The 15624-nt window shown below is 41.7% G+C and overlaps 2 protein-coding genes across 2 annotated transcripts in view; one reads left to right on the top strand and one right to left on the bottom strand.

Annotated features, from left to right (window-relative positions):
• The window catches only part of LOC114875883 (macoilin-like), a 63273-nt gene extending 52412 nt beyond the window's left edge, over nucleotides 1-10861 (bottom strand). Inside the window, exons 1-2 of the transcript XR_003789305.2 lie at nucleotides 10778-10861; nucleotides 10008-10093 (exon numbers count right to left, since the gene is read on the bottom strand). The gene's annotated coding sequence lies outside the window, so the exon portion shown is untranslated. The remainder of the gene's footprint in view (nucleotides 1-10007; nucleotides 10094-10777) is intronic.
• A 547-nt stretch (nucleotides 10862-11408) lies between these two features.
• The window catches only part of LOC114875884 (actin-binding LIM protein 2), a 25324-nt gene continuing 21108 nt past the window's right edge, over nucleotides 11409-15624 (top strand). The window contains exon 1 of the mRNA XM_029186691.2: nucleotides 11409-11619. Within this exon, the coding sequence (XP_029042524.1) occupies nucleotides 11616-11619 (4 nt within the window). The 5' untranslated portion in view covers nucleotides 11409-11615. The remainder of the gene's footprint in view (nucleotides 11620-15624) is intronic.

Genomic DNA, 15624 nt, shown 5'->3' with positions numbered 1-15624 from the left:
AGCCGTGCTTTCTCCATAGACAATTACAGTGGAAAGTATTTGACCGAAAACTTTCCTATTCGTGCACCGTTACGATTCGATAAATAATTTCTGTGAGAATTTGACATTTGTCCTCGGGGTTGTCGTCTCCTCGGTTTTGGCCCGGAGACTTAAGGTTTTTATTATAGATAACTTAGATTTAGCACGTTCATCGCCGCTCTCTAATTACCGAGGGTTCGAACAATTAATTTTCAGATTTAACCTTTCAATTCTTCTCTTTTTTTTGTCCTAAGCAGTTTTTGCCTTACTCAACCGATTCTTTCAGCGATGCCCGGTAAAATTCGCCTCTCTATACGGTAAATAGTACCTGACAATTCATCACGAAGGGAAAAAAAACGGTATTCTTCGTTGTAAGAGTTCACAGAGGAACGAGTAGCGACTACCGTCTGTCAGATTTATAAATGAATCCCTTTTGCAACGTTCTTCTCGCTCTTGGCTCGCGTTCCAATTAAGACATCATTTCGGCTGCGGAGTAATTCAGCGCGAAAGCGGACGTCAATAACCGGTATAAAGACAGCAACAATTGCGTGGCTCGAGCCGTCCGCGGACGCACGCGTAAAAAGGCGTTCGAGGCGAAACGAGCGGGAAAAAGGATGAGAAAGAAGAGAATTAGTTGGACGGTACAGTCACCTCGAGACTCACCTACGGGACACCGTTCTCACTGTTCCGAAACGATGATGACGGTGTTCGTAGGCTACCATGCGAAACGGAGAATCGGTAAGAGGATCCGGGACCACCGTGATTCGCCAAAAATTTGAATAGCTCTGCGAGCCGTGATCGAACCGTGAAATGGATTAGCCGTATCAGACTCGGCAAAGGTCTCTGTTACATGGAAGACAAAGATCGAGTTAACCTTTGTCTTTGTAAATGGCCACCTGAATACCCATTTTCAGATCGACGTTGAGAATTCATTATATTCCAAACAGAATATCTCCAAAATACGAAGATTGCAAATTACCCTACATCGTGGCCAAGTGTGTACACGGCTTAACGTTCGATCCACTGTAAACTTCTCGCTAATTAATGCGAGAACCGGACTAGCCTAGCCTATCAGTCTGGATCGAACGATGAGACGATTAAACGGGAAATTAAAACGAGCGAACAGAACGAGCCGTGCTGGTGCTGTAAACAATCCGGGCCCCCCACGTAAAAGAGTTTTCTACCCGACGCGTACATCTTCTTCTTTATCGAAGCAACAAAACACGAGAACGATGGAGAATTATGGGTGACTTAACGCGCAAGTCGTTCGTCCAATATCGCCAGCCTATCGGAGCAGCAGGTTTTACCGAGGAGCAGGATGGGATAGGAAGTTCCTCGTTCATCAGCAAGGTTTGTCGGATGATCAATTGGATATTGCCGTTCTTTCTTGGTTAGTACGGTCTTTCTCTGTCGTTCCTTCTCGGCCCATTAACCCCAAGACGCGGGGATCGGATAATTAGCGAAGCATTCGCCCGATTCTTGCCTCCTTCTCCCAGTGTGGCTTCTTCTTCTTCTTCTTCTTCCTCCTCTTTCTCGAGCAAGCCTGGAGAGTCCTTAATAATTGTAACTGGACACGGAGCCTCAGCAGCCTCACCTACAGCGTACTGTCTCTCTTTCTCTTCCTTTCACCCTTTCCCCTTGCTCCTTTCCTTCTCGACCATTCTCCTAGATCTATCTTTTTATCTGTTCCTCTCTTGCTCGCTGACTGTCTTCTTGGGCGCGCTGCCCACTTTACAATACACTTTGTCCATCTGCCTTTTAAGGAGTGAAAAAATGAAAAAAGGGGGCGTGGCCATGGGAGATCAAAGGGTGCCGCCGCATGGTACCTCCGCCAAACGATGGACAGAGAGGGAGAGCCGCGGGGGAGCGAGAAGAAACCAGACGAGACATACAACCACGGTGGTATGCACGCCACACGCTACGCGTTACCAAACCGCACACCGTGCTTACGGATGGGATCAACTTCGATATGCGCTCACGAATCCGAGTCAATTTCGATCCTAAAGTTTCAATTAATCGCATTCGAATGCTACTTGAAAAAGTTGACGTTTCATTTCGTCTGTTCGCCAAATTATTCGTACAAGTTCATTTGAAACCGTAAGAAAATAGGATCGGAGTCTGGTCAATTCTACTTGAAATATACTTGAATCCCATCTCTATTCCCTATTCATCACCGCATTCTCCCTTTGACGTCTTCTTTTATTTTTTCGACTGTTGGGTGCTCGCACAATGCCAGGGTGCGCTTTGCTCTCACGAAATCACGCTTTTTCGGAACAGACTCTTCTCGTTTTCTCTTTCACTTTCTCCTTCCTTTTTTCTCGGTTCGCTCGCATGGAAGCGGGTCCGAGTGGACCACTTTTTGGAATTTCGTTTATGCGATCCTGCCGATTCTACTCTGGGGAACAGAACGTGTTTCATCGTCATCTTCTTGTTCGGTTCTGTCTGACATTCACCGCTGGCTATCGACTCTTCTCATTATTCCCTCTGTATTGTTGTCGTACGAGAACGTACGAGTCCTCTGCTCGCGTTGCATGGCCGACGGTAATCATCCAGGCTCGTTAAGAAACGGTTTGCCATTGTGTCAAATACGTTTTCATGTTCCCGATACAAGGAAAGAAAGAGAGGGCTTGTAACAAAGTGTCTTTCAAAAATCTTAGAAAAAATTTGCTCCGAGTATATTTATCATAAATTATTTCTATTTTGATACGAAAATTGCTCAATTATCCGGACCGATAAATTTGCCCCTGTATCGCATCATTTCCGGTTTTTCCATCGCTCAAAGGTAAAAAAAGAGAGGATAAAGTTGGCACTGGTGGTCCAATGATACGCTAATGAATTCTCGGTTGCCGTTTGCCTGCTATTTATTCGGAGCATCAAATACACCGAGTCCCGGGTAATTGGTTAATAAAACGCCGGAAGGCAGCTCTCTTTCCGGCGTGATTAATTGCACCCTCGAGCGGATCTGCTCTTATTTTGAAACTTGGACACCCGACCCACCTACCCAATCCCCGACCTCGTCTTTGCAATTAGTCCCTCTTTATCGTGTTGCGTCACTCGCCGAGTTCCGGCCGGGGATATACCGTGCTCAGAAAACGCTTATCCCTTAATAACACCGCCCGAGGAAATTTCGTAAAAAAGTAGCGACGCCAACAGCGTATACTCTTCTCGGATTCTCATCCCACGAATCATAATTGACCGGCAAACTGTACGTGTCGTTCCAGATCAAACCGATCGAATGAAACTTTCCATTATGTACAACTGGAGGGAACGTTAATCATCGGTTATAATGAGGTACGAAGACTAAACGGGCGGATCTATCGGTCCAAGATTTTAATTGATCCTAACTTAGGTGTTCTATTTCTTTCAATTATTCGATTATCTTAAATTTCTGGTACAAATCACCAGTGACCCTTCGGTATTCAACGTGTTAACCTAATACAAAGAAAAACAATCAGGCTGGTTCGATGGGATTGTTCGATCGGAACGTAACCAAACGAAAAAGAAACATTGCGTCCAATAAATGATGATGAAGCAGTTTTGCAACGTTAATCCGTTCGCTCTCTATCGAATTCTATCGCGGTTACGATGGTGATTATTCATCAAAGGAAAATTCGAATAAATCTTGGACGACTCGTAATAATTCACCCGGTGAATTCTGCAAGGACGAAAACGAGTTCGAACCGTCGAACCGATGTCACGCGACCGCAGCGAAGGTACGCGAACGAAATCCTCGAAATCGATTCTTCACACCGCGAACGAATCGCGTATTCCTCGCGAGCGATCTCGAGGATAGGATGAATAAAAATTCTACTCCCTTCGCGACGAGCGAAGACAGTGGGCGTAGTGGAAGATGAAGCGAGAGGGTGCCAGGGGGATGAGGGTTATAAGCGTTGAAATTGCGAAATTGCGCCACCATTGTGCGGTGATCGCACGGTCCGAACTGTCTCGAAGCTTTTCGACGTTTATGACGCTGTTTGATTTACGATTTATTTATGCCAAGGGACTCGTCTTCGCGATAATAATAATAATAATACCAACAGCTAACCCATGCCGAAAGAAGGAGCGGATAGGAAGGTGGCTGCCTCTGTTACGAACAAACGACAGCCATTTTAAGAGGCCCTTAACTCTTTAGTGTTCTCGAGGAACAACGGCAATCTCCATAGAAAATTCGATTCCAACCGCTCTGAGCAGCTCGCAGAATGGGAACCTGGACCAGGAAGCGGGGGCGTGCCCTCGTCGAATGCATAAATGTTGCACTAAGTAGAGTTTTAACAATGTGTTTAAAACCCTTCGTTACGTGGCTAACTTGTCCGAGCCATGAAACATTCTTTTCACTTCCTTTGCGTTTCATGGCTTAACAACGGAAATCTTTTCATTCTTGCCGCCATTTTTATTTATCATCCACAGAAAATGCTTCCTTTCCCACCCTTAAATAATTCAAACTTCGCGTTTTAATTTTTAAGTATCCTTAACAAAGAAGATCGATGCTCTAATTTTAAAATACCTACTATCTTTCCATTCTTCCATAATTTTTATTTATTATCACTAAATATTTTACGTCCTCGCGGGTGCACCTTTTTATAGTCACGATTATCAACAAACTTGTGATAAATTCGCGCAAACATAAACGTGGAGATAAACAAAGTACTAAAGGCAAAGATAAAGAAAAAGTGATAAGTGTTAAGGATAAGATAGATTTCTAAGTAGAATTTATTCGAACACTTATCGGAGGATGATACGGAGTTGCAATATCAGAGATGCAATGCATTCGATCATTTTTACCACACAATAAACATGCGCATATGGATGAACGAGAAAAATAATGGACGCCGTTAAAGCCGCGCCACGGACGACTCAACAAACTATAAAGCGAACTGCCGTTTGTATACGATTATTGCTGTTGCTCAGGTGTCACTACCGTTTGCGCGGCGTCAGCTAATGTGCCATTCCCGTATACATAAATGAAGAACGATATTACAGGCAAACGCGTGCGTTATTCTCGGTTTTCACCAAACTGTTCTACGACCGCGACATCAGCAGCTAAGCAATTGCAAATGAACGCGTTTCGAAACGTTCGATCGATGTCGACCGCAAGAAATTTGCTCGGGAAGATTGCCACTGATGACGAAAGCTTGAAGAATACCGAGTGAAACGTCTCGTCGTGTCACTTGAAATTGAAAAGGACGAAATTGTATATTCAACGCGTTAAATTGGGAGAAGAGAAGGATTAACTCAAGCTCCAGAAATAAAATATTTTACTTCCAACTCTGAAAAACCTTACAAGAATCTAATTCGAAAGAAGTAGTTAAGAAAGAAACGAATATGATGCAACAAGTAACAACCGATGTTCAGTGGTAGAAAATTTGGTGTTGGCCCACCCTCCATTAATTATCCGAGCGCAACGTTACGAAGCCGAATTGAAAACGGCTAGAAATGTAAGGGTTCGAAAGAGCTGTGCTATTGATCCATCGGAGAAAATAAGAGGGATGAATTTGTATCCGTTTCCTTACCGAAACACCTGACAGACGCAGGTGATCATTCACTAATAAAAAGCCGAAAAAAGGAACAAAAGCGTAACCGCAAAGAGTTGGATGTTCCTTTTGAGACAATCCCATCGAACTTTGCACGAGAACGTCTATCCTTCCATTGAAACAACATACATGTATGAATTTTGAAAGAAAAATAATATTACAAAAGAACATAAGTGTTCAAATTGAATTCGTAACGCCAACGCGCAGAAGGATGGTAAAATCAGACTAATTACCACTTACTTCCAATTTGAATCTTTTAAATCTCTTTCCAGTTCGCGAGTGCTCGCGGGAGATCCTATTTTTACAATTCGCAAGGAAAACGTCATTTATCAACGTTCCACGCTCCAAAGTTAACCCAAAGCGGCGAACGTGCAGCGGCTAATTAAACTCGTTCAGTAACTCGCGTCTCGATTCCAGTCTCGTTACCAAACAAAACCTCCTTGGCTCGATGTCTGGGGTAGATAATAGAACGAACACGAGCACGCGTTAGCCAGGAATTAAATGTTTTGCATAAAGAAACGAGCAGCTCTTGAATGGCATCAAAGTTTCCCTTCTTCGAGGCGTTTTAACTCGCGACTTTAAATTTCAAAAATTCCATTTCACAAGCTATGTATTTTACCAAGGGTTCCCATAATTTGAAACAATTACGAACTTATTGGACACAAAATAGCTCAGTCAGAATGTCTTGTTCGCGAAGAACGAACGTGGCGAGTTTCTGAAGGAGCTACGCTTCGCTGCGTTGCTTAACAATACGTCAAATACGTACCTCGTAGGCGGTCATTTTTGTCCATATCAGACCGCCTCGTTCTTCCTCGCCATCTTTATTACATTTCGCGGAATATACCCGTCTGACTCTTTGTATACATCGCGGTTGCACGATATACCCAGGCCTCCCTCGTTCGGGCGAATCGATCCATTTAAATTACCCCCGAAGAACGTCCCATTGTGACGATACGTGCGTGGCAAGAAGCGTGGTGTAAAAGCGGACATTGTTTTCTTTTATTCATGGAACCCGAGTGTTTCGCTTTTGTGCGCTTCTCTTGGTTGTTTAAGCATAAACTTTCCCACCCTTCGGAGCAAAGAAAATTTAGATAAATCTAATCTTCCGCGTTTCTTAGTTTTCACACAAATTTCAGTAATTTCAAAGTAATTTACAGGGATTCGTTAGAACGAGAAGAACTTGGGACAGTTGGCGACGTGTCAAGCGCTTATTATTAATACGCGAGGCGTTGCTTGCCAAAAGGCAGACATTCGAATATTTTCCCTCGGCCAGAGGCGGTCATCAGTACGGAAAACCGATGGAGCCGTGTTGTCGAGGGGGTACGGAGGCCAGGATACTATCAGAGCACCTGTCGTCTCTAAATCTTGCTACTTAAGACCGCTAAGTGTCACGGTCATTTCTCACCCTTTCGTCTTCGGCATTGCACTTAATTGGCTAGCGCGTGCTTGCGTGTTTCCACTTCTGATGCAGCACGCGTGTCTACTTTGAATTAGTCTCGGCTCGAGCAGCCGTGTATTTTGATAATCCTCGATACGGGATCCAATTGAATGTAACCCGAACTGTTCCTCGTTAAAATCAGTCGAACAAGGAGGAAATTGAATGAACCTCTTGATAGAATCATTGGAGAGAGATTAAATCAACGAGGCTTAATGAAATGATTAAGTATCGCGAAACTACTCGATAATCAATAACGAATTCATCCTTCGAAGGAATTCAAAGAAATCGTTTGAAGCGTATTCTCGATATCGAAGAAGAAAACTATCCCAGAGTAATCATCTCGGTTATTCTCGGAGCAAAGGTACGATCGTCTGACAAGGAGTTTCGATATCCATCGAGCTGGAAGACTAGTAATAATCCCGATGATTCTCAGGACACAAAGAGCATGATTTCCAAGGACGGTTCGACGTCCATCGAGCTGGAGAACTACTTTAGAGTAATAATCTCGGTTATTCCCGGAGCAAGGGATACGATCGGTCGGCGAGGACAACTGGCCACTTCCAAGATGAAGGGATATACGATGCGCAAGGCGAACGTCCAAATGTACATAATTTAATAAGGAACGTAGTTTATGAGGCGGCACGGGAGCCAAGCAACGGCAGTTACAGCCGAGATTTAACAGCTACGAAATGCTGCTGCTCTTCTCTCCTCTCGAGTATACAGGGTGAGACATGCGGGTTGTAATTGCTATTCGCGACCGTAAAGACAGTAATGCAATTGCATTTTTACGATGCATCGTTGCATTTAAAAATAAAAGATCTAGCTTTCTATACCATCGAATTCCTATGTCTATTATTATTCAAACATTAATTATAACCTATGGAAATTGTCAGACCCACCCTGTAGACGGTTTCTTCTTCCACCTATCTTCGTCTCTGTGGTGTTTCGCGGTTCGTCTGTTCGTTGCACGGTCCATGGAGAGCAACGTTTCTCGCCGTTAGCCAGTCGGCTTAATGTTGTTTTAATTAAGTAGGCGGTTAGCCGAAAAGAACTCTGTACTTTTAGTTGTCTGCTGGTCGTTCGTCTGTCTCTCTTTCACTTTCTCTATTTCGAGAGGTGCGGCAGAAGCTAGTCCGCATATGTTCCTCGTATGTTCAGACGTGATGGACGATTTCGCTTGACTAATCGCCGTCTTTTTAACCATCCTCCCTTTCGTCCCTTCGGTCTCAACTCATCGTCGTCCTCTTTGCGGTTTCTGCATCGTCGACGAGGAAACGGAGGAAGTCGCGATCTCATCATCTTATCTGCTCCGAAACGCGACCGCTAACGAACATGTTCATCGTTCTTAAATTCATGGAAACGTTATTGTCCGAAACTAGCTACGATTCAATCTCGCGTCGAATGAACTTAATCTCCATTTCATATTTAATCGATGATATTAACTCTGACAAACGAGTAATAAAAAAAAAAAAAAAAAAAATGATGAATAATGCGGTCGACCCGAAACCAGTTAATAAGCAACGTGTTTTCGTAATTATTCGAGCCAAGTGAATTTCACTCTGGTTCAATATTGCTGTATAATTTTACGGTACGTCGGGGCAGTTGAATTTAACGCGAATTCATTATAAAAAAAAAATGTGAAATGATGCGTAGAAAATGTTCGTGTAACTCGGATAGTAACTATGTTATCCTCAATAAGGATGGAGATTCTGAGAGATGAATAGAGTCTTTAATATAAACGAACTAACGAAGCGGACTGAAAAGCGGTAAATTTAAATCAGCAACCATTAAATCAAGAATGTAAGAGCGAGGAATTCAAATATAACGAAGAATAGATTCTCATTGGATCTGTACACTGAATTATATCATTGAATCTCTTCCTAGTTCGTAGACCGTATGGTCAAGAAGACGTAATCATCAGAAAATTATAAATTAGCGAATAATGAAGCGAGAAATTACGCTGTTGTGTGCCTGTCCATGCCTGACACTTTATTTACTTAATAAACGTAAAAACTTCCGTCAATTTAATTTCAAGAAGGAATTTTCTAGATTTAATTTATCTGCGTGTTAAATTAGTGTAAATTATCGTACTTTAATATGACGTCTTCATTTATAATATGCATTTCTAATCAAAATGTTATAACTACTTAATTTGTATAGAAATTAGAGAAATCATCCTATTAATGCAAAGTGATGTACATAATAAGTTGAAAATGTGAATGTTTAATTTTATTTCAAATACGCAATTTGAAAATAGTATCACCAACGCTATCTGGTGGAGAATGGAGAGATAAATAAAACTTAAGTTCTATTATTTTTTTAAATAAGCAACTTATTGACAGGACCAAACCGTTGTAAGGCTATAGTTGTAACTTGAATAATAGCCATACAGTTTGTTTAAATCGTTGAAAATGAAAATAAACATTGTTCCTTTCGAGCCATGGTATGCTATTGCCATCTAGAGTATGTGGTCTGTACTAATGGAACTGAATTTATTCTTAAATAACCATTTTAGAATATAATTAATGCTCCGATGTTAGTAGAATTGAGAAGAAGTATCAATATTCAAACAGTGTAATACAAGGTGTGGTATGGAAACAGAATTATGTGTCATCGTTCTCTAGTGAGGAAGCATGTTTACATACAAATGGCTGTTGGCGTTGTTTTTTCCACATACCTCTAGATGTCACTAACAACAGGGCTTCGAATCTCATAACCAACGAAGTTGAAATAATATAAAAGTATCAAATGAAATGTACTAATAAGCTTAATGACGAATAAACTGCTCCTTACTCCAAATAATGTACGTTTAAACATAATTATAGATATATTACGCAATTGTCATGTGCTTGAATTCGCTTGACATTCAACCATGTTTAGCACAATCGTATTACAGTTGCAAGAATGCAAATAATACGCGTAGTAACTTATGAATTATTTATCTCTCATTATACGTAATAATCAATTTACAACATCGTTTAAGTAACGTGATGTAGATTAGCAATTCGTTAAAGACTTACCGATTCGTAGTCACATTGTTAGCAATCCTCTGACTTCAACGGCGCCAAATTCCATTGGAATCCCACGAACTGTCTTGCTTCCATTTCTGCACATCCCACGAAACGTAATAGTTCATTTTCATAAGTACGGTCACTATATAGTTTATAAAGTCATTAATTTATAAATTCGCGGAAATCGAAGGCCCGATACGTCTTACTTCGCACGCACGATCAAATAACACGTAGAATGATCGTTCTGTTTCCCTCGTCCGACGCCATCTTGCGCGCGTATTATTGTAAACTGTAAACATCGCGAGACCCCCGATCGTGTGAGAAATATTGAGATACATTGGAATAGTATTTCTCGTACCGTTTCAACAAGAAAATCTATGTACCTTTGTAAAATTTATCCCAATATACAATTTTAAATAATTTTTCAAAAATTTTGTTGGAAACTCAGAACAGGGCAATAGACTTACTAGATACAGTAATGTAACAATCCACGTGCATGCACAGTATACAATTTTAAATAATTTGTATTGTAATATACAAATGCAATATACAATTTTAAATAATTTTTTATTCAATAATTTTATTGCCTACGATAACACGTAGAATGATCGTTCTGCTTCCCTCGTCCGACGCTATCTTGCGTGGGTATTGTTGTAAACATCGCGAGACCCCCGATCGTGTGAGAAATATTGAGAAATATTGGAATAGTATTTCTCGTATCGTTTCAACAAGAAAATCTATGTACCTTTGTAAAATTTATCAAAATATAATTTTGTTACCTAGGATAACACGTAGAATGATCGTTCTGCTTCCCTCGTCCGACGCCATCTTGCGCGCGTATTGTTGTACGTGTAAACATCGCGAGACCCCCGATCATGTGAGAAATATTCAGAAATATTAGAAAAGTATTTCTCGTACCGTTTCAACAAGAAAATCTATGTACCTTTGTGAAATTTATCAAAATATACAATTTTAAATAATTTTTCAAAAATTTTGTTGAAAACTCAGAAGAGGGCAATAGACTTACTAGATACGGTATTGTAACAAACCACGTGCATGCGCAGTATACAATTTTAAATAATTTGTATTGCAATATACAAATGCAATATACAATTCTAAATAATTTTTCAAAAATTTTGTTGGAAACTCAGATACTAGTAAGACTAGTAAGTCTATTGCCTAGACTTACTACGCAATAGACTTACTAGGCAATAGATTCACTAGGAAATAGACTTACTAGATACGGTAACATAACAATCCACGTGCATGCACAGTATACAATTTTAAATAATTTTTATTGCAATATACAAATGCAATATACAATTTTAAATAATTTTTCAAAAATTTTGTTGAAAACTCCGAAGGGGGCAATAGATTTACTAGATACGGTGATGTAACAATCCACGCGCATGCTCAGTGTAGCACTCGGTCGCCACTACAATGTCGGACGTCGAGCGTTTAGTGGTAAGAACGTCTCTTGCATTTATCGCGATTTCTTAAGTGAAATCCCGTGGCCGGGTTGTTTCTATTCGTGACCAGTGGTGTGATATGATCGTGTAACTCATCGTCTGCGACGAACCGCCATCAGAAGCATCGGAACTCGTGTCAGCCGTAAAGATGGGTGAGTAAAAGGCGGAAACCAAGTGGTGAATGCCGGCTAGCTTTTCTCTCTCTCTGTGACTACGCTTGTCGGCTTTGATCGTGTTGGTGCGTGGTTCGTGTGCTTGCACTTGCCAAAGAGTCTTAAAAGTATGTGTTAGTGGGGTACGCCCTTGTATATCGTGCAATTTCCGCCTGATTTTCACGGTCTTTTCCTCGTGACGAGCACGCCGAATGTTTTTCGAAAGGATCGTATAACTAAACTCACTCGAAGGGGCTATAAATAGGTGGAACCATTGGTTTGACGTTTCCTAGGGTGAGCCCAACACACGTACAGTACCTCTGCCGACTGTTTTTCCTGTTCATTTTGTTTTCGCGCTATTTAAGCGTGACCTGCATTCTCGAGCGAAGCTGTGGCTTGCATTCGATCTTCGCCCTAGGGCTGCCACCTTTACAACTTCTCTCTAAGCAGACCTTCGATTTTTTTTTCACCGTTCGTCGTCCTTTTTGTCGCGAGTTTCATTGATTTAACAGAGGTGGAAACGATACGGTGCATCGTGCACCGTCCTCGAGCCTTTTCAACGTGTCATAACCGTTGCGTAATCTCGCGTGTTTAGAATACAAACGTTAATTCTTATGTAGGGAGTTACGTATACGTAGGCGTGTACTCGTAGGACATATAAAATTGCCGGGTTCGCGTAAAAATCCCTAGCCATTGTCCCTTAATCCTATGAAATATCGACACGAATCGAATGTCTCGTGCGCTTGGTCCCGGTGTGCGTGTACCAGCAATTTCAGGACGGTATCTGAGGACGCCACGCTCGTAAATTCGCTCCCGCAATTATGCGTTCTACCCACGCAACCGTACCTTGCCACGATGTGCCGTGTGCGTGCGCTTCAATACGCACGCAACGTTCAGACGAGTAGCTACGTACTGCAACGCGAGTTGCACGATGCACTGCAGCTTACCGTGCTCCACACGACACTTTTCTTCATTCTACTAACGATTCATTTAATTATTAACGAGTTAATATTCTATCGTATTCGACGGGTATCAGCGAGTCCAATGGGACGTTTATCTTTCCGTCAAACATGATCTATTATCTGGTAACAATCGAGAGTCGAATAATACACGCTTAACGAATTGTCCCGGTTTTCAGACATGGCGCCATATGTCGTCCATCGCTTTTAAATATTTACTCCCCTCGAGTATAATCGCTGTATTATCTCCTCCGCGGCAAATTATGCTCGATATTTATACATTCACAAATTTCATCGCATACTTCAACCCGAATGCAACAGTGGCTCCATTATATGAAACGGTAAATAAGCTGCATAAGTTGCATTCGCGGTTAAATAATTTCTAAATAGTATTTTAATGACGCGGAATGAAGGTTAAACTCTTTGCGGAGGCAAAGCCCGTTATTAGAGTAGCGTGTGCGTAATCGAACAGCGTCAGACGTACTCTAAATAATACAATCGACGAATCGTATTGATTTTTCCTTTTCTTTTCATTTTTCTGCGTCCCTTGTATATTGACATACATTTGGTACAAGGGTCTCACCCTCAAAGCGACGTCGTTAACTCCGTTGCCGGCTTTCAGTGAAACTGCAAGCGGTGCAGATCGATACCACCCCCCCTTGCATTCGATTCACGCTGCGCTAGTAACCGGAAGGGACAATCCCGTCGAGTGAAATGCATCGAAATTGCCGTGGCCGTACCCTTTTGTAACGTGCTCGCTAACTAGCAGTCTGCTGTGTAGAAAACTTCGTACCCGAGATCTTATCGTCAACGTATACCGCGTGCAGAACGAAGTATTCTGTTTGAAGGAAAACGTAGAGACAGTAGAATGAAATCCAGGAATATTTTGCGCAAGGTCTTTGTGTATAGATCAGTTATATTGGAAGTAAGCGAGGTATGCGAGTAGCCTGTAATACCGCTCGATTATAAGATTGAATAGAAATTCTATGAAATATTTATCCTTCACCGTAGCTGGAAGCTAGAGATTCTAAAGAATACCCCCGTTTCCTTCTGGCAAAAGGTACTCGCTCAAATCCGTTGTCCTTTCTCTCGAATGTCTTACGAATCGATATTTCACCTACCTACTGTATTCGGGTTACTAGTAGCTGGAGGTCCTTCGAGGAAGTCTCCAGAGTGGATGTAACGTAACTCTGAAGTTGCATAATCTGTGAAATGCGACGAAATATTGTCCATTATCCGATAAGTATATAGAGTTACCTATGAATATTCATTTTTGTCTCGTTCTTCTGTGGTCTATCTGAAAGAGAGGAAAATTTAAATAGCATTTTTTGCTGCTCCGATATTATAAGGCTCGATTCGCTCAGGCTCTCATTGAATAAAATTAGATAAAATAAATGGGACGCGATTTCTATGCAAAAAAAAGAACACAAGCTCATCCAACGATGCTCTCTTTTTCATTGTGGAATAAAAAGGAGCACGTGGAGAGATTCGTTGGAGCGTGATCGATCAACACGCGATCAGGAATGCGTGACGGCCGCGTATCCGTGCATCGAATCAGAGAAACGCGAAACGAGAGGGAAAAATAAGACGAGATAGTCACGGATGCGCGTCGAGTGTCAATACCTGCGTGACTGAATCACGTACAACCTTTTTAAGGCGAGTTTCTTATCTGAAGAGCACTTGTCGTTACGGAAAAGCCGCGCTTCTAACGACCATTAGGATACTAAACTTCTCCCCACCTCTTCGAACCAGAAGCAATTACTCGATAACTTATCACTCGTTTCTGATTGCGAAAAAAACTTTGCTCTGCACCGTAACGGTTTCAAGCTCGACTGGCATGATTCGTAACATCTAGGTGAATTAGACACGCGAACCGAATGATTGTATAAGACGTCAATCCGTTTAACTTCGAAGGTGTCCGGTGACCGCAATCCTTCCTGTGCTCTCGTTTTGTCGCGTTCAACTTGTTCCGCTGATAAGATAAGTAAAGCGATCAAGGGAACCCGGCGTGGCTTTCTTTCTGCTTTAATTTTGAGTTTACCGCTGGCCTTTAACGAGTTAATCAGCGGCTGAACAGGCGGTAATTAATATTAATCCGGAGGGTTTAACGTGGTTTGAATTTCGCGCGAATGAGCAGGCTATTCGAAAAGGAAACGCGTTTCTCGAAAAGAATTTCAATCGCAGAATCATATGAATTGTATAAAAATTCGAACACGTAGGAGATAGAGTTTCTTCTCACCGATCCGGAGCAAAGTACCTTGCTTTTCGAATCCTGTTGCGTAAATAATGTCTTTGATTCCAAGGTATTTATTAACAAGATCTAATACGTGCTTGTAAGGCATACCAGAATTATTTGAAAGAAGATAGGGCATGGTTGGTGTTGAATTCCCTCTCGATGTTCGTAGATCTTGTAACGTAATAACACAGTCTCGTGCAATTGATGTCAAAGATAATAAATCGTGTCCTCGTACCGAGGAGGCAATAATTTCGTTATCGAAAGGAGAATTGTTCCATTCAGGTGAAACGAAGCGACGAGAAAGTAGCCGCGCGTTTAACTTTCCAAATAACTGGAGAATTTGCCTCGTTCTTTCTGCCCGGCAGCTAAGAAAATTGTCGATTGTTCTTTGGACGAGAAGGGTAAACAGAAATTTATGCTGCTTCTTGGGTGTTCGTTTTGTTAGCCCCAAGAACGACCACGTTCTCTTGGCTCCGCAGAATTCAGTTGCATTTGTACGTGACTTGATCTTATAAACAGTACCGAGAAACGTGAATGAGAACCGCGTAGGAACATTACCCTACTCTATATACCTTAGTTAATTGATAGCGGTAAAAGTTATCGTATTTTTGCTAATACACCGTGAACGCGATGTACTTTCACCGGATAGGCTGAAACGCAACTATTCCAATAGTACGCTCGTTTTAATTAACTTCGTTACTTTACGTTCGTCCATTCAGAGATGTCCGATCTGAAAGATCGCATTGTTTTGTTCCGATTAACAAAATCAGACCCACACAGCGATGTTTTTATCTTCATCAGTTAAACAAG

The sequence above is a fragment of the Osmia bicornis genome, chromosome 13, assembly GCF_907164935.1.
Source record: "Osmia bicornis bicornis chromosome 13, iOsmBic2.1, whole genome shotgun sequence".
Lineage (NCBI taxonomy): Eukaryota > Metazoa > Arthropoda > Insecta > Hymenoptera > Megachilidae > Osmia > Osmia bicornis.
This window is presented reverse-complemented; position numbering and strand designations above follow the sequence as displayed.